The sequence below is a fragment of the Rhinopithecus roxellana genome, chromosome 13 (assembly GCF_007565055.1).
Source record: "Rhinopithecus roxellana isolate Shanxi Qingling chromosome 13, ASM756505v1, whole genome shotgun sequence".
Classification (NCBI taxonomy): domain Eukaryota; kingdom Metazoa; phylum Chordata; class Mammalia; order Primates; family Cercopithecidae; genus Rhinopithecus; species Rhinopithecus roxellana.
Genome location: NC_044561.1, coordinates 133,288,244 through 133,309,843, shown reverse-complemented (window position 1 = coordinate 133,309,843; position 21,600 = coordinate 133,288,244). Strand labels below are relative to the sequence as shown.

Sequence of the window (21,600 nt, the reverse complement as noted above, 5' to 3'; positions counted from 1 at the left end):
TCTCTCTGCTGCATCCTGGGAAGCTGCTCAGCTCAGCCTAGATTAGGCTCAGTTGTGTCTGTGTGTACATGTGCTTGCACGTGTGTTGGAAGTGTGTGGTACTGACACCAGAGTCAGTGTCTCTGGGTGAGTGAGGCTTGCACATTTCTGGGGACAGGAAACTCACTACCTTATGTGCCTAGGACAAGAGCTGTGGGGTCTGGAGAAGACTTCTAGGCCAACCCCTGCAGTCTTTCCTTGGGTGACATGGCTTCCCCAGACCCACTTTCCTGGAGGTGCCCTATCTGCATTGAAGGGGTAGAAGGCTGACTGGGACAGAATGGGACACACTCAGCATGTGAGGAAAAGCCTCCTTCATTCTGTAGGCCTTACCTCTGTTGACATGACCTTTGAGAAAGTGCCTCCCTTCCTGTCTCCCCACTTTGGAACCCTCACCTGCTGCCAGGCTTCTTCTGTGCCCCATCGCAGGCAGCTCTCTGTTTCCCTACTTTCCCCAGCCCAGGGTTTTCCCTTTGGGGTCAGCTGCGGGGGTCTGGGCCATCGTTTGCCCACTCAGACATTCTTCCTGCCCACCTGCTGCTGTGAATCCTGCATGTCTCATATGCTCTCAGGCAGAGAGGAAACTGCTGAGCCGGCCAGGGCAGGGGACAGAGCCCTGTGACTCTCCACTTTAGAGCCCTCCCAGCTGACTGCCGTGGAATGCAGCCACTTAGCAGGGCCAAATCCCCTGAGGTTCCTGTCTGCTGTCTAGCCTTCAGGGACAGGTCATGGGGCCTTGGTTCCTGCCCTGTCATCTTCCCAGTCACCCTGATCTTCAGGGGGAGGAACAGCCAGGGAAAGGGTTTGGTCATTGCACCTCCACCCTAGGGCTATTGAGGATCTCTCAGTTGTGTGTCTGGTGGGTTCTGTCCAGAGCCCATTTGAGAACAGTGGGTGACAGGACAGGCCTATGTGACCCAGGCAGGCAGCAATATTGGGTCAGCCTTCGTGTCCCTTTCTGTCAGCTGGGGCAGCCTGGAAGAATGATTGTGGGGTAGGTGTTATGGGCACAGAATAGACCTCAGGTGGAGGCTGCAGGGGCTCTCCGACACTGTAGGTACAGCAGGCCCAGGAGCAGGGAAGGGAGCCATGACTCGTGGAGCCTCTGGCCCATATCCTTGGCAGATGAGGGCCACAGGGGAATGGGCAGCAGTGTCCAATGTCCCCTGGGCTGAGCCCACAGCTGTTCCTGGCTCAGAGTTCTTGGTGGGCTGGTCAGGGACATGCAATAACTTGGGGCAGTTACCAAGTGGCCAAGCCTGTGCTGCTGGGCTGTGTGAGCTTGGGCCAGCTCAGGCCCTCTCTCGGCCCTGCCTTTCTGGGCTGTTCAGGTGGTTCCTTGGGCCTGGAGTGCTAATGTTTCTGGATGGGCAGGAGAACCGGTCTGCACTCAGGGCCCCAGGCCATGTTCCTGGAACACACCTTTAGCATTGACATCAGGGTATGGTGAGGCCTCTTAGGCTGGGTTCTGGTCTGGTGCCAGGGGCACCACTACTCCACTGCCTCCAGAGCCATCTCTGGGACACTGGCTGTGAGTTCAGATGTTCTGAATAGGGACAGGGAGAGCCAGAGGGGGACCCAGCCTGGGGCTGGCTGGAGGGGCTCGTGGGCAGACAGCGCCCTTTGGAGGGAACTGAATCTGGAAGGAAACCCTTTCCCTGGGTCACAGCACCTGGCACCCAGGGCCCTCCCAGGGCTGCGTGAACTTTAGTCACATGGTGACAGGCCGAGTCACCGTGCCAAGTCACTGTGCGCCTCCTTGCTGCTGTGACGTCAGCTTCCCCATCCTCCCAGCCAGGCTGGACCTCTGTGAGAGGCCTGCCTGTCCTGCACCCTGTGCAGATGCCTCCCACTGTCTGCTGGGGCTGATGGGCACCCCCTGGCTGGTCTCTTGTACTAGGTAAGCTCATGGGTCCTCCAGCTGCTCCTGCTCCTTCCCTGCCTCTGCTCCTCCTCGGAGGTGGCCACCCCCAGATCCCAGTCCCAATTCAGAGGCTCCCTGAGGAGCACTGCAGGGGGCCGCAGGCGTGGCTCTGAGACACTCTGGAGAGTGGGGGGGCCCAGCCAGTTCTGTGGCCGGGACTTTCCCAGGCAGACAAGTCTGTTTCTTCCTCCCCAGCGGGTGCAGCCCAGAACTGTCTTCTGAGGAAGAGGTGCTCTCCTGGGTCCCCACTGTCCCCAAGCCTCAGGTAAGCCCATCAGGGTCACAAGGAAGGGGATCTGGGTTTGCGGCCAACCATGGCAACTGACCTACTTTCTAGCCTCAGTTTCCCCTAGGGTGTGCAGCTCTCACACTGTTTGGGTGACAGCCAGCCCTCTGGGCTTGGACATTCTTTCAGTGAGTCTTGAGGGTGGAGGGATGGGAAATGGAAGCCCAGGGCCTCAGCAGGGTGTCTTCCTCCGAGCTGGGGACATCTGCATGTGGGAGGCTGGGCCCAACCTCCCTTGCTAACCTGCCCTGGGAGGAAGTGACAGGGCCCAGCACTGCCTACTCCCCTCCCCATGCTTCCTGGCAGTCTGAACCTGGCTGGGTGTCCCCTGCTCCTCCAGGAGCCTACTTGGGCCTTTGGGTAGACAGATTAACAGACAGGGGAGACTGGGTCATGGTTGGGCCACCCCGGGACCCTGATGGGGGCGCTCAACTCATGACCCCGAGCCTGGGAGAGATGAGGCCATGCCTTCCAGGGCACTCAGCATGACCTGGCCCAGTGGACGGGACTGGGTAGCTTCCTTGGTGCAGGGGGTTGTCATGCTAGGATGGGGCACCGACCAGGCCAGGCCCCTACCCCATGACATGTGGTGGAAATGTCCGTTTGTTTTGTTTTGTTTTTTGCTTTTTTTTTGAGATGGAGTTTCACTGTTGTTGCCCAGGCTGGAGTGCAGTGGTGCAATCTTGCCTCACTGCAACTTCCGCCCCCCGGGTTCAAGCAATTCTCCTGCCTCAGCTCCCAAATAGCTGGTATTACAGGCACCTGCCACCATACCCAGCTAATTTTTTGTGTTTTTAGTGGAGACGGGGGTTTCACCATGTTGGCCAGGCTGGTCTCAAACTCTTCACCTCAGGTGATCCGCCTGGTTCTGCCTCCCAAAGTGCTGGGATTATAGGCGTGAGTCCTTGCATCGGGCCATGTGATGGGAATGTTCTGTGTCCATAATGGATGCTGCACTTTGCTGGTCCAGCTCCTGAGTCTCCTTGGACCTCCAGGAATCGGTGTTTCTATCAGGAACCCTTAACCCTGTCTCAGACTCCCTGCTGGAACCCAGGGTGTTGGAGTGGCAAGAGGGCTGTCAGGCCTGGTAAAGGGTGTGAGCTGTCCCATGGGGCAGGGAGGAGGCAGGACCTGTTCTGTAGCTGGACAGACAGAGCCCTCTAGCTGCTTTCTGAAAGACTGACGGGCAGGTGATGTTGGAGGGAGTGCAGGCAGGGGCTCTGAGGGAGTTCAGGTCAGAAACAAGTGGCACCTGGATTCAGGCTGTGGTGGTCACGGTGGGGATGAGGGGCTGCTTTGGATTCTGCTGGGGATGTGGGGTGGTGCGCTGCTGCATGACTACTCCCAGTCCCCTCTGCTCTTGGTGTCTGCATTCAGGGCTGGGAGGTGGTCAAATGTTTCACACTATTGGCCCCAGGCCTGCCAAGCCTGGGGGGGTGGCCACCCTTCCATGATGGCATTTGGATGTTCCTTATATGTGGGGAGGGCACAGGGGCTCCATTCCTAGACCACCTCTGGGACAGTGTGTCTGGCTCTGAGGTCAGATGCTCTGCCCTGGGACAGGGTGGAGTGGGGGGGAACCCAGCTTGGGGCTCATTGGAGGGGCTTGCTGGCAGACACTGCACTTTGTGGGAAACTGAGTGTGGGAGGGGGAACCCCCACCTCTGTCACCACATCCCTCTTCGCTGTTGGGGTCATACCTGTCACCTACTGCCATAGCCATGAGACTTCCCAAGGGTCACTGCTGCACCTCACTGCACAGCCCGGAAGGGAGTCCACAGGGGACATACAGTGAGCAAGAGACCGGTGCCACTCAGGCCTCCTGGGGGTGTCCCCAATGCAGCCATGATAATAATCACAGCCACCATTCACCAAGCCCTTCCCACAGTCTAACCTACTCTATTCACAACACTCTCAGCAGCAAGGCAAGTGAGGTGCTGCCGTCATCCAGATTGGACAGTTCATTGATTTGCCTGAGGCCCCACGGCAGGTGAGTGGCAAGTCCAGCCTCAGAGCAGGGCAGGGTAGTTATGCTCCCTGAGCCCCCTTTGCCATGCTTACCACATGCACATCCTGGGCTTGCACAGGAATGCCCTGTCTCCTCCATGCCCCGCTCTGTGCAAAACCCTCTTTAAGCTATGCCTGGGAGATATGCTGAGAGAATTCATGGAAACAAATGTGTTACTGACAGCCTCTTTGCCTCCAGAGTTCAACTGGAGACCAGAGAAATCAGCTAGAGGCAGAGGGAGGTCACACGGAGTCCCCCAGAAAGGACTGGGCTACGCGCGCTTCAGGTAACCTTCTTGACCTTTAGGATAATGAGAAGGCTGCCTGACCAGAGAGTCTCTGAAGAAGATTCTGTGGCTACATGCTCCTGCAGAGTGTGAGGGAGACCCTGGTTATTTCCTCAGCTGTTTCCACCAAATCCTCCCATCTTTTGTGGCCAACACCTGAGGCAAGGCTTGGTGCCCCCGTCTGCTGCTGGACAGTAAGTCCTGGCTCCATGGCAGTGAATCTGTGGGGTGCTCTGATTGTGGGCACTATGGAAGCTAAACCCCATGCTCCAGGTGGGGTGGAGGGTCCTCAGGGGACTCCTGGACAGTGCCAGACTCTGGGCTGAGGTGGGGGACACAAGAGAAACCAGGCCAGGCCCATCCCTACCAGAGCTTCTCCCTAAGCAGTGGAGGCTCAGCCACTGTGAGAAGGTAGGCAAGGCCCTGCAGAAAGAGAGGTGTGGAAATATGGGGGCTCCCAGGAAGGGCCCCTGCTGGAGATGGGGTTCTTACCAGGATGGACTCTGAAGATAAGCAGGGAGGATTTGGGAGGGCAGAGATGAGGCCCAGACTTCTGACAGAGTGCATGGCCTGGGCAAAGGTCTAGGGGCCGGACAGCCTGCACGAGTTCTGGGAAGTGGGAAGGAGACACAGGGCTTGTGTTTATGAGGCCTGACTTTCGACTGTGCCCTTTTGGGGAGGGACCAGGGAATATCTGAGGCTGGACCTGACCCTGCTCCTTACCCTGTGGGTGCAGCAGAGCCATGAAGAAGAGGTTAGTGGTGCTGGGCCTGCTGGCCGTGGTCCTGGTGCTGGTCATTGTTGGCCTCTGTCTCTGGCTGCCCTCGGCCTCCAAGGAACCTGACAACCATGTGTACACTAGGGCTGCCGTGGCTGCAGATGCCAAGCAGTGCTCGGAGATTGGGAGGTGAGTGGGGCAGGGCATGGGGGCATGGACCATGAAAACTGGGCAAGTGGAACTGAGCAATACCTTCACCCCTCTGAGACTCAGTTTCCCCACATGTAAGCTTTGTTTGGACTCTCTCAGTAGCCTCTAGTAAGGGGACGGTGACTCTGAGAGCAGGGTTTGGGTGTCCTAGAGCCAAACAGGGCCCCTTTTCTCAGTTTTAAGAGTCTCTTTCTCTTTGGAATAAACTCCACTGTTTTATTGTTTGGTTGTTATTTTTACTTATTTCTTCATATATCTATTTATTTAGAGATGGAGTCTCGCTCTGTCACCAGGCTGGAGTGCAGTGGTGTAATCTCACTTAACTGCAACCTCTGCCTCCCAAGTTCAAGTGATTCTCATGCCTAAGCCTCCCAAGTAGCTGGGATTACAGGCATGTGCCACCACACCTAGCTAATTTGTGTGTGTGTGTGTGTGTGTGTGTGTGTGTGTGTGTGTGTGTGTTTTCTTTTTCCGAGACAGAGTCTCACTCTGTCACCAGGCTGGAGGGCAGTGGTGCGATCTCAGCTTACTGCAACCTCCACCTCCCGGGTTCAAGTGATTCTCCTGCCTCAGCCTGCACAGTAGCTGGGACTACAGGCTTGTGCCACCATGCCCGGCTAATTTTTGTATTTTTAGTAGAGACAGGATTTCACTATGTTGGCCAGGCTGGTCTTGAACTCCTGACCTCATGATCCACCTGCCTCTGCCTCTCAAAGTGTTGGGATTACAGGCATGAGCCACCACACCCGGCCTAATTATGGTGTTTTTAGCAGAGACGGGATTTCACCATTTTGGTCAGGCTGGTCTCGAACTCCTGACCTCAGGTGATCCACCCACTTGGGCCTCCCAAAGTGTTGGGATTACAGGTGTGAGCCACCACGCCTGGCTTATTTTTTTTTTTAAGGTGGAGTCTTACTCTGTCACCCAGGCTGGAGTGTAGGGGAGCGATCATCGCCCACTGCAGTTCAAACTCTTGGGTTTAAGTGATCCCCCGCCTCAGATTCCTAAAGTACTGGGATTATAGCTGTGAGCCATGGTGCCTGGCCTCTACTGTTTCATTCTATTTTAGACTCCTATCTCATGTTATATACAAAGATCAGTTCCCTCCTAAAGACTTAAACAGAAAAAATCTTGTTTTTGATATTTTGAGAGAGGGTCTTGTTCTGTCACCCAGACTGGAGTGCAGTGGCATGATCATAGCTCACTGCAGCCTTGAACTCTTGGGCTTAAGCCATCTTTCCACCTCAGCCTCCTGAGTCACTAGAACTACAGGCGTGCATCATACTTGACTAATTAAAAAAGACTGTTTTGTAGAGATGAGGTCTAACTATATTGCACAGGCTGGTCTTGAACTCCTGGCCTCAAGTGATCCTCCACCTTGGCATCCCAATGTGCTGAGATTACAGGTGTAAGCCACCATCTCTAGCTGGAAAAGAAAAGAAAAGAAAACAAAACAAAAAAACAAAAAACGTTATTAATAAAATATAGCAATTTCCCTTTTTGTCCCAATTATAAAAGTCATGTACATTTGTTTGCTTGAGAAAGAGGAAACTATCTGGGCGAGGTGGTTCACACCTGTAATCCCAGCACTTTGGGAGGCTGAGGTGGGCAGACCACCCAAGGTCAGGAGTTCGAGACCAGCCTGGCCAACATGGTGAAACTCTGTCCCTATTAAAAATACAAAAAAGTTAGCTGGGCGTGGTGGAATTCACCTGTAATCCCAGCTACTCAGGAGGCTGAGGCAGGAGAATTGCTTGAACCCAGGAGGCGGAGGTTGCAGTGAGCTAAGGTCACACCACTGCACTCCAGCCTGGGTGACTGAGTGAAACTCCATCTTAGAAAAAAAAAGAAAAAGAAAGAGGAAACTGTAATCCCAGCACTTTGGGAGGTTGAGGTGATAGGATTGCTTTAGACCATGAGTTTAAGATCAGCCTGGGCAACATAGAAAGACCCTATCTCTACAAAAAGACAAAAAATTGCCAGGCATGGTGGTTCTTACCTGTAGTTCCAGCTACTCAGGAGACTGAAGTGGGAGGATTACTTGAGCCCAGGAGGTCAAGGCTGCATTGAGCCATGACCATGCCACTGCACTTCATCCTGGGTGACAAAGTGAGACTCTGTCTTATAAAACAAAGGCCAGGCACAGTGGCTCACACCTGTAATACCAGCACTTTGGGAGGCCAAGGTCGGTGGATTACTTGAACCCAGGAGTTCTTGACCAGCCTGGGCAACATGGCAAAATCCGATCTTTACAAAACACACAAACAAACAAAATTAGCCGGGCGTGGTGGCATGTGCCTATAGTCCCAGCTACTTGGGAGGCTGAGGTGGGAGGGTCAATTGAGCCCAGGAGATTGAGGCTGCAGTGATCTGAGATCACACCACTGCACTCCAGCCTGAGCAACAAAGAGAGACTTTGTCTCAAAAAAAAAAAAAAAAAAAAAAAGAGGACAAGGTGGGCGGATCATGAGCTCAAGAGATGGAGACCATCCTGGCCAACATAGTGAAACCCCATCTCTCCTAAAAATTGGCCAGGCGAGGTGGCATGTGCCTGTAGTCCCAGCTACTCGGGAGGCTGAGGCAGGAGAATGGCTTGAACCCAGGAGGCAGAGGTTGCAGTGAGCTGAGATAGTGCCACTGCACTCAGGCCTAGCAACAGAGCAAGATTCCACCTCAAAAAAAAAAAAAAAAGAAAGAAAGAAAGAAAGAAAGAAACTAAAAACAAAACCCCAAAACTCGAATGGACTTCTCTTCCATCCTCCGTTAGGCAGGTGGGCAGCAGGGTGTGTACGCAGGGCCAGGATGGAAGCCTGCAGGTTCTCACATCTTTATGTGCCACATGGCAGGGATGCACTGCGGGACGGGGGCTCTGCGGTGGATGCAGCCATTGCAGCCCTGTTGTGTATGGGGCTCATGAATGCCCACAGCATGGGCATCGGGGGCGGCCTGTTCCTCACCATCTACAACAGCACCACGCGTGAGTGCCTTGGGAGAGGCGAGGGAGAGGGGCAGGGGGCGTGGGTTGGGCTGCGGCACAGCTGGATGGTCCCCAGGCTCATGCAGCATAAAGGGTTTGGGTGGGTCTGCCTGCCTACCTGCTTCTCCTTCTAGGAAAAGCTGAGGTCATCAACGCCCGCGAGGTGGCCCCCAGGCTGGCCTTCGCCAGCATGTTCAACAGCTCAGAGCAGTCCCAGAATGGTAAGCTGTCCTGCAAGCTTGGGGCGTGGGTGCAGAGCCGGCTGGGCCACTGGGAAGGGGCCTTGCCCACAGGATCCTGGCCCTGTCAGGGTCCAGGGGCAGTTCTAGCACCTCCATCCCTTCCTGGCCCCATAGCACCCTCCCACAATGAGTGGTCAGGACCATCATCACCAGGGTAAAGGGCTGGGGGCTTCTGTTATTTCTGCTAAGGCCTCTGGGGCCACCCTGTGCAGCACACGGAGAGAATAATTATTACACTAGCAGACCTTATGGACCAGGGCTCACTGGGGCCCACGCTCTGCTCTGTGCTTTTCATCCATGAGTCCCTCACACCCGTCCCTGCTCCTTTGGGGTAAGGGATGCTATGTGGGTTCCCATTTTACAGGGTGCGGATGCAGAGAGGTCATGAAAATCAGCTGAAGTCACACAGCTGGGAGGTTGTGAAGTTAAAATTGAGTCCAAGCTGTCTCTACCCTGCCTTTTCAACAGGCATCCCATTCACTCATTTGTTCATTTGTGGGGATGGGGCTCTAGAGTGTGAGGTGGAATCTCTCTTTTTCTAATCTGGTCTTCAGTGGAGAGGAGGCCCCCAAATTCCCCAGGTACCTGAGGGGAAGCCACTGTCCATCCAGGAAGCCACTGTCCATCCTCAAAGGAGGCACAATAGATTATAAGATAAAAATTGGAAGATTGGGTGGGTCTCAACAGCTCACGCCTATAATCCTAGTACTTAAGGAGGCCAAGTCAGGAGGACTGCATGAGCCCAGGAGTTTGAGACCAGCCTGGGCAACGTAGCAAGACTCTGTCTCTACAAAAAATGGAAAAAAAAAAAAATTAGCCAGGTGTGGTGGTGTGTGTCTATGGTCCCAGCTACTTGGGAGGCTGAGGTGGGAGGATCACTTGAGCCCATGAGGTTGAGGCTGCAGTGAGCCATGATTGTACCACTGTACTCTAGCTTGGGCAACAAAGCAAGACCCTGTCAAAAAAAAAAAAAAAAAATGCTGGGTGTGGTGGCTCACGCTTGTAATCCCAGCACTTTGGGAGACTGAGGCAGGTGGATCACCTGGGTCAGGAATTCAAGACCAGCCTGGCCAACATAGTGAAACCCTGTCTCTACTAAAAGTATAATAATTAGCCAGGCATGGTGGCATGGGCCTGTAATCCCAGCTATTCAGGAGTCTAAGGCAGGAGAATCGCTTGAACCCAGGAGGTGGAGGTTACAGTGAGCCGAGATCATGCCACTGTACTCCAGCCTGGGCAACAAGAGCAAAGCTCGGTCTCAAAAAAAAAAAAAAAAAAAAAAAAAGCTGGAGGATGGAGGGGCAGGGCACACTCACCATAGCAAGTCTTAGACCTCAGGTGAGGATCCTGGGTGGTGGCCTTTGGAGTCTTCTACAACATACTCAATCTTTGATTTTTTTTTTTTTTTTTTTGAGATGGAGTCTCACTCCTGTTGCCCAGACTAGAGTGCAGTGGCACAATCTCTGCTCACTGCAACCTCCGCCTCCCAGTTTCAAGTGATTCTCCTGCCTCAGCCTCCCAAGTAGCTGGGATTACAGGTTCCCGCCACCATGCCCGGCCAATTTTTTCTATTTTTAGTAGAGAGGGGGTTTCACTATGTTGCCCAAGTTGGTCTCGAACTCCTGACCTCATGATCCTCCCCCCTCGGCCTTCCAAAGTGCTGGAATTACAGGTGTGAGCTACTGCACCGACCAATCTTTCATTTTTTTTAATACTCATTGAGAAACTCAGCATCTGTAGACATGAAGTTGCTCAGGGTAAGAGAATGCAGGAATCATAGGCTTGGTACCTTGTGGACGCTTGGAATTATTTCTTTAACTAGAATGTATTGAGCATCTCTTAAAGAATCAGGTGTTGTTCCTGAAGCTGGGGTGAAAAACAAAGATGGCAGATGAAATCTGTGACATTCCAGGTGGGAAGGAGAAACTAGGCAGGTGTGGGTGTGCTACGGGCTGTGGAAAAACAGACCTAGGGGGCCTCAGAATCTGGGATTCTATGGAGGGTGACCTAGTCAGGGAGGGGATATTTGAGCAAAGACCCAGAGGCAGAGGTGGGGTCAGGGGAGCTGTGTGGTGTCTGGGGGAAGACCAAGTGATCCAGGTGTGATGGGCAGGGACAGAGCCCTGTGGGGAGCTGGGGAGGCTGCAGCAAGTGACCTGAGGGGAACGGTCCAGGTTGTGTGGGATCTCTTAGGTCATGGGGAAGCCTCTGTCTCTCGTCTGAAGGAAGTGGGGACCCGTGGAGTGTGTGAGTGGAGGGGGATGCATCTGACCTGTGGACCCCTTGGGTTGCTAGGTAAGGGACAGGGAGCATATGGGGACCTGTCTGGAGGTCACTGCAATAATTCGTGGAGAGGGTGGTGGGAAGTGGCTGACGCTGGACAGACACACTTGGAAGTGGAGCCTGTGGATTTGAGGATGGGTTGGGTGTGATGCTGGTGTAGGGAGTCCCCGAGGACTCTAGATCCTTTGTCTGTACCTGGAAGGATGGGGTGACCCTAGTGGAGACAGGCAGGGTTCTCAGGAAGCAGGTCTGAGTGGACACTCAGGAGCTCGGTTTTGGGCACGTTTAAGTTTGAGATGCTTTCTTCGAGCAGGCAGGTAGATACTTGTGTCTGGCAATCAGAGGAGCAGTCCAGGCCAGCAGGTCAATTTGGGAATTGTCAGTGCTTAAATGGAGGCTGAAGCTCAGATGTCAGGCAGACCACCAGGAGAGAGAGCAAAGACAGAGGGCAGAGCAGGAGCTAGGATGGCAGGCAGGGGATACTCGGGTGGAGCCAGGTGCTGGGATGCAGGGGTGGCTATCAGGGAAAGTGATGAGCCCAGTAAAGCTGAGAGGGGGGACTGGGTCTGGCAGTGTGGGGGTCGCTGGAGAGCTTGGCAAGTGTGGTGGCATGACAGCCTGATTGGAGTGAGGTCAGGAGAAGATTTTTTTCTGATATTGATACATGGTATTTTCTATACTTATGGGTACATGTGAGTGCTTGTTACATGCATAGAGTGTATGATGATCAAGGCAGGGTATTTAGGGTCTCCTTCACCTTGAGTATTTTTCATTCCTGTTTGCTAGCACCATAGTCTTCTCTTACAGTACTTTGAAATATACAAAATACTGTTGCTAACCATTGTCACCCTGGTCTGCTGTCAAACATTAGAACTGCTGTCTTGACTGGGCCTGCAGTGCGGTGGCTCATGCCTGTCATCCCAACACCTTGGAAAGCTGAGGTGGGTGGATTACCTGAGGTCAGGAGTTTGAAACCAGCCTTGCCAACCTGGTGGAACCGCATCTCTACTAAAAATACAAAAATTAGCCTGACATGCTGGCATGTGCCTGTAATCCCAGCTACTTGGGAGGCTGAGGCAGGAGAGTCACTTGAACCCAGGAGGCGGAGGTTGCAGTGAGCTGAGATCATGCCACTGAACTCCAGTCTGGGACACACAGCAAGACTCCGTCTCAAAAAAAAAAAAAAAAAGAAAAAAGAAAAAGAAAAGAAGTTCTGTCTAACTGCAAGGGGGAAGGAATCGTGTGCTGGGTATGAGAGCTTCCAGGATGTATATGCAGCTTCTAAGAAATGAAACCACCGGCTCTTGGAAACTTGTGCCAAGCTTCAGGGTGGGAGAGGCAGTTCTAGAGCCACAGCCACCAAGCCTGGGAGTAGCCAAATGGCCCCTGTCATCTCTGGCAAGAGCAGGAAAATACCTGGGGGCAGAGGCCACAGTTGTATCTTTCTGGGCAGAGGGTCGGTGTCTATAGTGTACATGTGGTCAGTGAGGCTCATGGGGGAAGCAGGCCCAGGGGTCTGTTTCCAGTGACCTCCTCGAAAGTCAGAACTGAAAGGCAAAACCCCTTATAGGCTGGGTGCACCTGTAATCCCAGCATGTTGGGAGGCTGAGGTGGGAGGATCACTTGAGGCCAGGAGTTTGAGACCAGCCTTGGCAACATAGCAAGACCCCTGTCTCTACAAAAATAAAAAACTAAAAAATTAGGCTTGGTGTGGTGGCTCACACCTGTAATCACAGAACTTTGAGAGGCTGAGCGGGATGGATCACCTGATGTTAGGAATTCAGGACCAGCCTGACAAACCTGGTGAAACCTGTCTCTACTAAAATTACAAAAATTAGCAAGGCATGGTGGTGCATGCCTGTAATCCTAGCTACTTGGGAGGCTGAGGCAGGAGAATTATTTGAACTCGGGAGGCGGAGGTTGGAGTGAGCCAAGATTGTGCCATTGCACTCCAGCCTGGGCAACAAGAGTGAAACTCCATCTCCAAAAAAAAAAAAAAGCCACATGTGGTGGGGTGTGTCTATAGTCTCAGGTACTTCTGAGGCTGAGGTGGGAGGATCGTTTGAGCCTGGAAAGCCAAGGCTGCAGTGAGCCATGATTGCACCACTCCACTCCAGCTGGGGCAACAGAGTGAGACCCTGTCTCAAAACAAACAAAAAACCCTTATAGTTGGATGGGGAAACTGAGGCTGGGAGAGGGGACAGGACGGGGAGGTTAAGGCTCAGGTCTTGCCTCTAGGGCAGTTGAAAAGTGGAAGGGAGCCCTTTCTTGGGGCTGGCTGATTCTTGAGGGTGGCCTGTGCTTGACCTGGGTTGGGCAGGACCTGTTCTTGCTTTGGCACATTCTGGTGGAGCCCACGAGTGTTACAGGATAAGGGCTTGTGGTCAGTGAGATGGGAGGGGATCTGGCCTGGCACAGGATTTTAGACATGCAAGCACGTGCACAGACAGAAACCTCATCCTGGGACAGCAAAACCCAGCTGTATGCTACTGCTTCCCCTCCTGTGCCCTCCTCAGACATCCCTGGTCCATGTACACTCCTGCCTGCTGAGCCCAGATATGACCTTAAACATCCCCTTCTGCTGGGTGTGGTGGTTCACTCCTGAAATCTCAGCTGCTCAGGAGGCTGAGGTGGGAGAATTACTTGAGTCCAGGAGTTTGAGACCAGGCTGGGAAAGATGGCAAGACTCCATCTCAAAAAAGAAAGAAAAAATATCTTTCGTCCTAAGCCTCATTGACCCATCTGTAAAACGAGTCAGGGAATGTGCCTGCGAGAGATTCCGATGTTCCCCACTCCCGGTCGCTAACTGTGGCTCTCTCTCCCCAGGGGGGCTGTCAGTGGCGGTGCCCGGGGAGATCCGAGGCTATGAGCTGGCTCACCAGCGGCATGGGCGGCTACCCTGGGCTCGCCTCTTCCAGCCCAGTATCCAGCTGGCCCGCCAGGGCTTCCCCGTGGGCAAGGGCTTGGCAGCAGCCCTGGAAAACAAGCGGACCGTCATCGAGCAGCAGCCTGTCTTGTGGTATGTCTGTGGATGCGACCCCCTGACACAGGCAGTGCAGGCACAGCCCAAGGACCCTGCAGGCCCCTAGCAGCAGTGGAGTGGCCCTCTGCCTTCAGGACCCCGCACTGATAATGGGCTGAGGAGATGCAGACCCTTCCCACCACGTGTGGGGACACATTCTCAGCCTGGGGTCCCAGTGGCCACTGTGGCTGGCCATGTGTCCTGAGTGGTAAGGGACACTAGGAGGCTCCTGGAAGGTACACTGGGAGGATGAGCGCTGAGTGACGGGGCCACCCACCTGTGACAGGTGCTGCCCCTGCTTTGCTCCGTTCTCCTGTATGGGCAGGTGTAGGGGATGGTCTAGCTGAGTCCATCCCACCTGCTTCCTCACGTGAGCCCCCTCTGCCCCAGTGAGGTGTTCTGCCGGGATGGAAAGGTGCTTCGGGAGAGGGAAAGACTGACCCTGCCACGGCTGGCTGACACCTACGAGACGTTGGCCATCGAGGGTGCCCAGGCCTTCTACAACGGCAGCCTCACGGCCCAGATTGTGAAGGACATCCAGGCAGCTGGTGAGTCAGTAACCTCAGGGGCCTGGGTGAGGAACCCTGCAGTGGAAACCCTGAGCCATGGCCCAGAGCCCTGGGGTCCTCCCATCCTGCCTGAGCCTGTAGGAAGTTCCTGGTGGAGGAAGGTCAGTGGTTGGCCATGTGGGTCCACAGCTCCTGCTTATGTCAAAACCAAAACAGGCCATGCAGCCAGGAGAGCAAGTCCCTGGTGGGGTAAATGCAGGTGTAGGCAAGAACCAGGGCTAGGGAAGCACTAAAATACAGCCTGAATATCCAGGAGGACTTGGAGGAGGTAGTGACTGGGCTGCAGATAATTTTGTTAGGCAGAGAGAGGAAGGGATTCCTGGCAGACGAGCAGCTGGGCTAAGGCCCAGGGAGAGGGGCTTTGATTCACCAGGAGGGTTACAAGGGATGAGGGTCACCTTGAGGGAGGCGTGGGGAAGGGGCTTTGTGGGGCAGGGGCCTGGAGCTTGGCTGTGGCTTTCTTCAGGTAATTTTTGTCACTGTTTCATGGAGAAGGATGACTAGTGTGTCGACCTTTACCACTGAGGCTGGAAATTAGCATGCCAATACCCTGTGTGTCTGGAGCTGACTCCTGGAGAATTAAGAACCTCCCTCCCTCTATCCATTCATCATGAGAAGAGGCCGAATGGCAGGGACACTGGCAGGAATTCTCCACTTAGAAAAGGCCCTCTGAGCCAGGTGCGGTGGCTCACATCTCTAATCCCAGCACTTTGGGAGGCCGAGGCAGGTGGATCACCTGAGGTCAGGAGTTCAAGACCAGCCTGGCCAACATGGTGAAACCCTGTCTCTACTAAAAATACAAAATTAGTCAGGCATGGTGGGTTGTGCCTGTAATCCCAGCTACTTGGGAGGCCACGGCAGGAGAATCGCTGGAACCCAGGAGGCTGAGGTTGCAGTGAGCCGAGATTGCACCACTGCACTCCACAGATACTCCATCTCAAAAAAAAAAAAAAGAAAGAAAAGGCCCTCTGAGGCCAAGCTTGGTGTCTCACGCCTGTAATCCCAACACTTTGGGAGGCTGAGGTAGAAGTTGAGGCCAGAAGTCCAAGACAAGCCTGGGCAACATAGTGAGACTACAAAAAACATATTGAGACTACATAAATATAGTGGGAGTGGGAGTGGGGAACAAGAAAACATAAAAAATTCAAAGCATACTGAAAAGTAATATAGCAAGACTCAACAAAAAAATTAAAATTTGCTGGGTGTGATGGTGCCACCTTTAGTCTCAGCTACTGGGGAGGATCTGCTGGAGGATCACTTGAGCCCAGGAGTTCAAGGCTGTGATTAAGCCACTGCACTCCAGCCTGGGTGACAGAGCAAGATCCTATGTCTAAAAAAGAAAAAAGAAAACACTCTTTGGCCGCAGAGGAGAGAAGGCAGACCGGAAGCCAGTAAGCCAAGCAGGCAGAGGGCAGGTGGCCCCAGCCCAGCTGTGGGGGTGGTGAGCAGTGTCAGGGAGACAGGAGTTCAAGAGCGAGTGAGGTTCCCAAGGGGGTGAGGTTGCCTGTGGCCCCCTCCCAGGGCACAGTCCCAACCCTCCAGTAGTGCACTCTGTCCTCCCTGGTAGGTTCAGGCTTTTCCCTACCACCATGGTGCAGCCATGCCTGCCCCCAACACCACTGGTGCAGCTCCATCCTCCACACAAGGGTGCAGCCCCTTCCCAGCACCTATTCGAGCTGCTGTCCCATTGCAGGGGGCATTGTGACAGCCGAGGACCTGAACAACTACCGCGCTGAGCTGATTGAGCACCCACTGAACATCAGCCTGGGAGACGCGGTACTGTACATGCCCAGCGCGCCACTCAGCGGGCCCGTACTGGCCCTCATCCTCAACATCCTTAAAGGTGAGTGGTCGCACCACAGCCCTGTGGTAGAACCCATGACACGCCCCACCCCTGCTGCAGCTCTGCTGGCCCCCATGCCACGTCTTTGCATCACTGAGCTCCCAGGGAGTGCTCCTGCGTCACAGCTCACCATGTCCTGAAGGAGGCAGTGCAGAGTGACAGGGCTGAAGTAGGCAATGCTCAAGGGTTGGAGGAGGAACAGGAGTCATCAGGACGGAGAGAGGTACAGGAGCTCAGGGCTGCAGGGCTTGGTCCAGAGGGCATCCCTGGTCCAGTGGGTGGCCTTGCCACTTGGTCATTGCATGGCCAGAGCTGATGCGTGATGTGAGGTCCAGGCTGGGGAGCCTTCACCTTACTTCACTCTCACCACAGCCTTCTGAACCAGCTGGTGCTATTGGTTATTAAACGCTCCTTGAGGTGGGCAAAGTGGCTCAGGAAGGTGTTAACCCTCTGAGTCCCTCAGATCCTCTGGGACTCAGCAACATGTACCTGGCTCTGATCAACCAGGGTACAACTTCTCCCGGGCGAGCGTGGAGACCCCCGAGCAGAAGGGCCTGACGTACCACCGCATCGTGGAGGCTTTCCGGTTTGCCTATGCCAAGAGGACCCTGCTTGGGGACCCCAAGTTTGTGGATGTGACTGAGGTAAGGGGCAGAGGCTGGCCCACTCTAGGCGTGGGGCCTGCTGTAGAGGCATCAGGTGGGCTCCCCAGGGCGGCTGCAGCCTCACATATGCTTTATGAATCCATTCCTGCCACAAACTTTGATTGCGGGCATACCGTGTGCTCAGATGGACTGGTGGGTGACCCCGAGTCTTGGCCTCTGCCCCACAGAACTGACAGTGTGGGTAATTAGTGGCCACACTCCTACCTCAGGTCCTTTGCACATGCTGTGGTTCTCGAGTGCTCAGTGCTGAGATGAGGAACGCATGGGGCATTGCAGCCCTCGGGCATGATGAGAAGGACAGGTGAAAGGGAGAGCTCCATGCTGGGTCCCTGTGAGACCCTGTCATATTCCTTCCCACTGAGGATCCTCACATCCCTCCTTACATACTTGGGTCCTTGGCATGCCCAGGCAGACCTGCAGACCCCTCCACACTGACCAGTGACGTCCCAGGAGGGGCCTCAGCTGTCCGGATGGTGTCTTCTCTTTCCCCATGAGCATTCTGCACCTCTGACTGCTGCTGCAGCCAGTGACCTGGTGTCTTGTCTCTCTGAGGGGACAGGGCCACTACAGCGTGTCCCTCTGCCCTCCCTTTTGGCTAAGGCCAGCTCTTCCATCCACTTACTGGCTCAGGGCACTGATCCTACAATGCTCCTCTCTGCCTCTGACCATTTACTTCTTTATAACGGATTATTCCCAAAAGAAAGGCAGCTCTTGTAGCTCCAGAAACTTCCATCTGCTGCCTCCTTCTGTCCTCTGCTCCCCTTAGAACAAACATGGCTGGGCTATGTCCTCTCTCCCTTCAGGGTGTCCCCTCCCCTGCTCTATCCCCATGCCACCAGATCGCCACATCCAGCCTCAGTTTCCCCATCAGGCCCCACTCGACAGCATCTCACACAGCTCACCACACTCTCCTCGAGTTTTCATTTTGCAAATTTTCACACCTATGAAAATGTTTAAAAAAACCCCAAAACCATCCAAGTGTCAATGTTCCCTTTCCCTGGAGTCTGCAGTGTGGATGTTTCTGCTGGATTTCCTCTCTCTCCGTCTCCACCCACGTCTATTGGGATTCATGTTTTTCTGAGGGATTTGACAGTAGGTTGCTGATGTCACACCTCAGGGTGTGTCTCAAGAGTGAGACTTGAACATACCACAGCAGGATGTTGGGGTGACACAACCTGCTGTCCCTTCTCTTTACCTATAGTAGGCTCCCTTGGCTGTTCTGTTTTTGTTGTGTTTTTGTTTGGACACAGAGGCTCTGTCATCCAGGTTGGAGTTCAGTGGTGTGATCTCGGCTCACTGTAGCCTCAACTTCCAGGGCTCAAGCAATCCTCCTACTTCAGCCCCTCCAAGCAGCTGGGACCACAGGCACATGCCACCAAACCTGGCTAATTTGTGTATTTTTTTTTTAGAGACAGGATCTTGCCATGTTGCCCAGACTGGTCTCAAACTCCTGGGCTCAAATGATCCTCCCACCTCAGCCTCCCAAAGCGCTGGGCTTACAGGTGTGAACCACCGTGCTCGACCTGTTTTGTTGATTTTTAAAGCCCAGGGCAGTGGTCTTGGAAGATGTCCCACATCCTGGATTTGCCTTTCTGTTTCCTTGGGGGCAGATTCAGACAGAGCACCTTGCCCTGCGATTGCTAATCCGTGGGGGACTTGCTGAAACTCTCCTGAGGCATTTTCTTCAGCCTTCAGGGCCCATCCTCTCTGTCTCCTCCTTCACCTCCTCATCTCCTCCTCACCACGGCCTTGGGGACCTTGGCCAGGCTTGTGGCATCCAGCAGCCTCTCAATGTCAATACCTCCATATTCATCCCTCAGCCTGCCCTTGCCGGTGCACCCATGCTTCTACATGCACCCATGCTCTTCAGGTCTGATGAAGTATCCAAAGGCAAGCTCCTGACCGTCCCCAAACCTGCCCCTTCTGCAGGGTTTACCTCCCTAGTTGGCACCATCCTCAATTCTTCTCTTTCTCCCACCCAGGCCATCATCTCTCGCCTGGTTGATACCCGCAGCCTCCCCTTTGGGCTTTATCCTTATCCCCCTCACAGCTGCCAGAGGGACCCTGTGAAAACACTCCCCAGCCTGCTCATTCCTCTGCCCAAAGCCTGCGTGGCACAGAGCAAAAGCCAGCCATTATGGGACCTAGGAGGTCCTGTGGGATGGGCCCCAGCCTGCATCTTCATCTTCTTCTCCCCCGACCCCATTCACTCTCTGCCTATCGCTTACCAGCCCTCAGGGCCTTTGCACTGACCATTAAGGCCACATTCCAGGCTCTTTTCACATGTTGCCTCCTCCGAGAAGCCCTCCCTGACCACTCTACCCATACCTCATGCCTCTCGATTCCCTTACCTCGTTTGTGGTTTCAGCACTTTCCCCGTGTGTGTTTGTTTTTCTTGGCATGAGGGCAGGGACCTAAGTGTCTGTTCCCTGTTGATTTTCCAGTGCCAGGCACGCAGTGCAAACTCTAGAAATATATTTTTGCATGAGTGAATGAGTGATTGAATGTGGCAAGGGTCTGGAGGCTGAGGGCCAGGCAGACATTCAGAGTTGCTGGAAGGTGACAGAGACAGGGAATCAGACTGGTCATGCAAGGTCCTGGGCCTGTCCTTGAGCCCTGGGGAGCCATGGAAGGCTGTGGGTGCTAGAGGGTTGTGGTCAGAGCCAAAGTTGGGGGCCTTCTGAGACCTGTGCCCCCTCCCCACCCTCCCTCCCCACCTCCTCAGGCCAGCTCTGGGGTCTCGGCAGGTGGTCCGCAACATGACCTCGGAGTTCTTCGCTGCCCAGCTCCGGGCCCAGATCTCTGACGATACCACCCACCCGATCTCCTACTACAAGCCCGAGTTCTACACGCCAGATGATGGGGGCACTGCCCACCTGTCTGTCGTCGCAGAGGACGGCAGTGCTGTGTCTGCCACCAGCACCATCAACCTCTAGTAGGGGCTGCTGGGCTGCCTGGGTGGGACAGGGCCAGGGGCATGTGGCCCAGGGACTGCCCACTTATCCAGTAAGGTGGCTCCATCACCTCTTTTCCTGGTGGGAAACTGAGGCCTAACCTTGGTAGCTTATCCTGGGCCTCTCAGGGAGTAAGTTTGAGCCTCAGTGGGTGGATAGGGACCAGGCTGGATCGGGCGAGGTCAGGCGCTGTCTGACCTGGCTGGGCGGTAGCTTTGGCTCCAAGGTCCGCTCCCCAGTCAGCGGGATCCTGTTCAATGATGAAATGGATGACTTCAGCTCTCCCAGCATCACCAATCAGTTTGGGGTGCCCCCCTCACCCGCCAATTTCATCCAGCCAGGTATGGGGTGGAGGTCTGGGGGTGGGGGGCTGGGGTGGAGACGGGCAGGTGTCCTGGGCAGGCAGCTGACCAGCATCCCCGCCTTCTCCCGTCGGCCACAGGGAAGCAGCCGCTCTCGTCCATGTGCCCAACGATCATGGTGGGCCAGGACGGCCAGGTCCGGATGGTGGTGGGAGCTTCTGGGGGCACTCAGATCACCACGGCCACTGCACTGGTATGTGTCACCCCTTTTCTCCCTGGCCCTGCCCACCCTGCACAGCCCCCAGGCCATGCTGATCACACTCCCATGCCCCAGGCCATCATCTACAACCTCTGGTTCGGCTATGACGTGAAGCGGGCCGTGGAGGAGCCCCGGCTGCACAACCAGCTTCTACCCAACGTCACAACAGTGGAGAGAACCATTGACCAGGTGGGCTGGGGGTTGGAGAAACTGAGTCACAGTATGGGGTCCCAGGGCATCCTGGACTGGAGGCCTGGATCATCACGGAGTGGACAATGATTGGTGTCCTCTCTATGGTGCCTGGGCCATCTGGAGCCCTGTGCCATGAGGGCCAAGCCACCTGCTCCAGTGAGACCCAGCAGGCCCCAACCTGCTCTTCCTGATGACCTGGCCCAAAATGGCACCACCTGGGCTGAGGCCTGTGACCACACAGGCATGGTTCAGGTGGCATCTGGAGCCCTGCTCAGGCTTCCCCTCTCTTCGCACCCCTAGGCAGTGACTGCAGCCCTGGAAACCCGGCACCATGACACCGAGGTCGCATCCACCTTCATTGCTGTGGTGCAAGCTGTTGTCCGCACAGCTGGTGGCTGGGCAGCTGCCTCGGACTCCAGGAAAGGCGGGGAGCCTGCCGGCTACTGAGTGCTCAGGGCGGACAAAGCTGACCAGCAATCCAGGGACAAGATACTCACCAGGACCAGGAAGGGGACTTCGGGGTCCCCTGTGAGTGGCAGAGCATCACAATAAATGAGGCCACTGTGTCAGGCTCCAGGTGGCCTCCCTGGCCTGGCTCCCCACTCTCTGGGCCTCAGTGTATTTTGTGTGAAATGGAATCATCTAGCTGGGGAGGAACGGAGAGGTGGGATTGGGAGATCTTCACACTGTGGGCGCTGGAACTAGCCTCAGCATCTTCAGCATGGGGAGAGCCAGGCGTGTGGCTGGAGGCCCAGGGAAGGTCCATGCCAACCCCTGCCCCTTCCCACCCTGATCCCTTGGACTTTGGGGCCAGGTGCTCC

At 54.8% G+C, this 21,600-nt stretch overlaps 1 protein-coding gene across 17 annotated transcripts; it reads left to right on the top strand.

The window, feature by feature from the left end:
* Positions 1 to 1,795: 1,795 nt before the first annotated feature.
* GGT1 (gamma-glutamyltransferase 1) lies at positions 1,796 to 21,384 on the top strand. 17 transcript variants are annotated; one of them, XM_030914063.1, is made up of 17 exons: positions 1,797 to 1,939; positions 2,159 to 2,228; positions 4,171 to 4,239; positions 4,456 to 4,543; positions 4,661 to 4,737; positions 5,283 to 5,450; positions 8,318 to 8,448; positions 8,583 to 8,669; positions 13,800 to 13,992; positions 14,386 to 14,543; positions 16,258 to 16,407; positions 16,915 to 17,051; positions 19,820 to 20,007; positions 20,240 to 20,367; positions 20,469 to 20,581; positions 20,663 to 20,776; positions 21,080 to 21,384. In XM_030914063.1, the coding sequence occupies exons 6-17, from the start codon at positions 5,287 to 5,289 to the stop codon at positions 21,224 to 21,226; spliced, it is 1,710 nt and encodes a 569-aa protein (XP_030769923.1). In that variant the 5' UTR covers positions 1,797 to 1,939; positions 2,159 to 2,228; positions 4,171 to 4,239; positions 4,456 to 4,543; positions 4,661 to 4,737; positions 5,283 to 5,286; the 3' UTR covers positions 21,227 to 21,384. The 17 variants fall into 17 exon arrangements, with proteins under 17 accessions (XP_030769912.1, XP_030769909.1, XP_030769911.1 ...); XM_030914052.1 differs by having other exon boundaries at positions 1,796 to 1,939; positions 20,469 to 20,776; positions 21,080 to 21,381; XM_030914049.1 differs by having other exon boundaries at positions 1,796 to 1,939; positions 5,280 to 5,450; positions 20,469 to 20,776; positions 21,080 to 21,381.
* Positions 21,385 to 21,600: the final 216 nt, after the last annotated feature.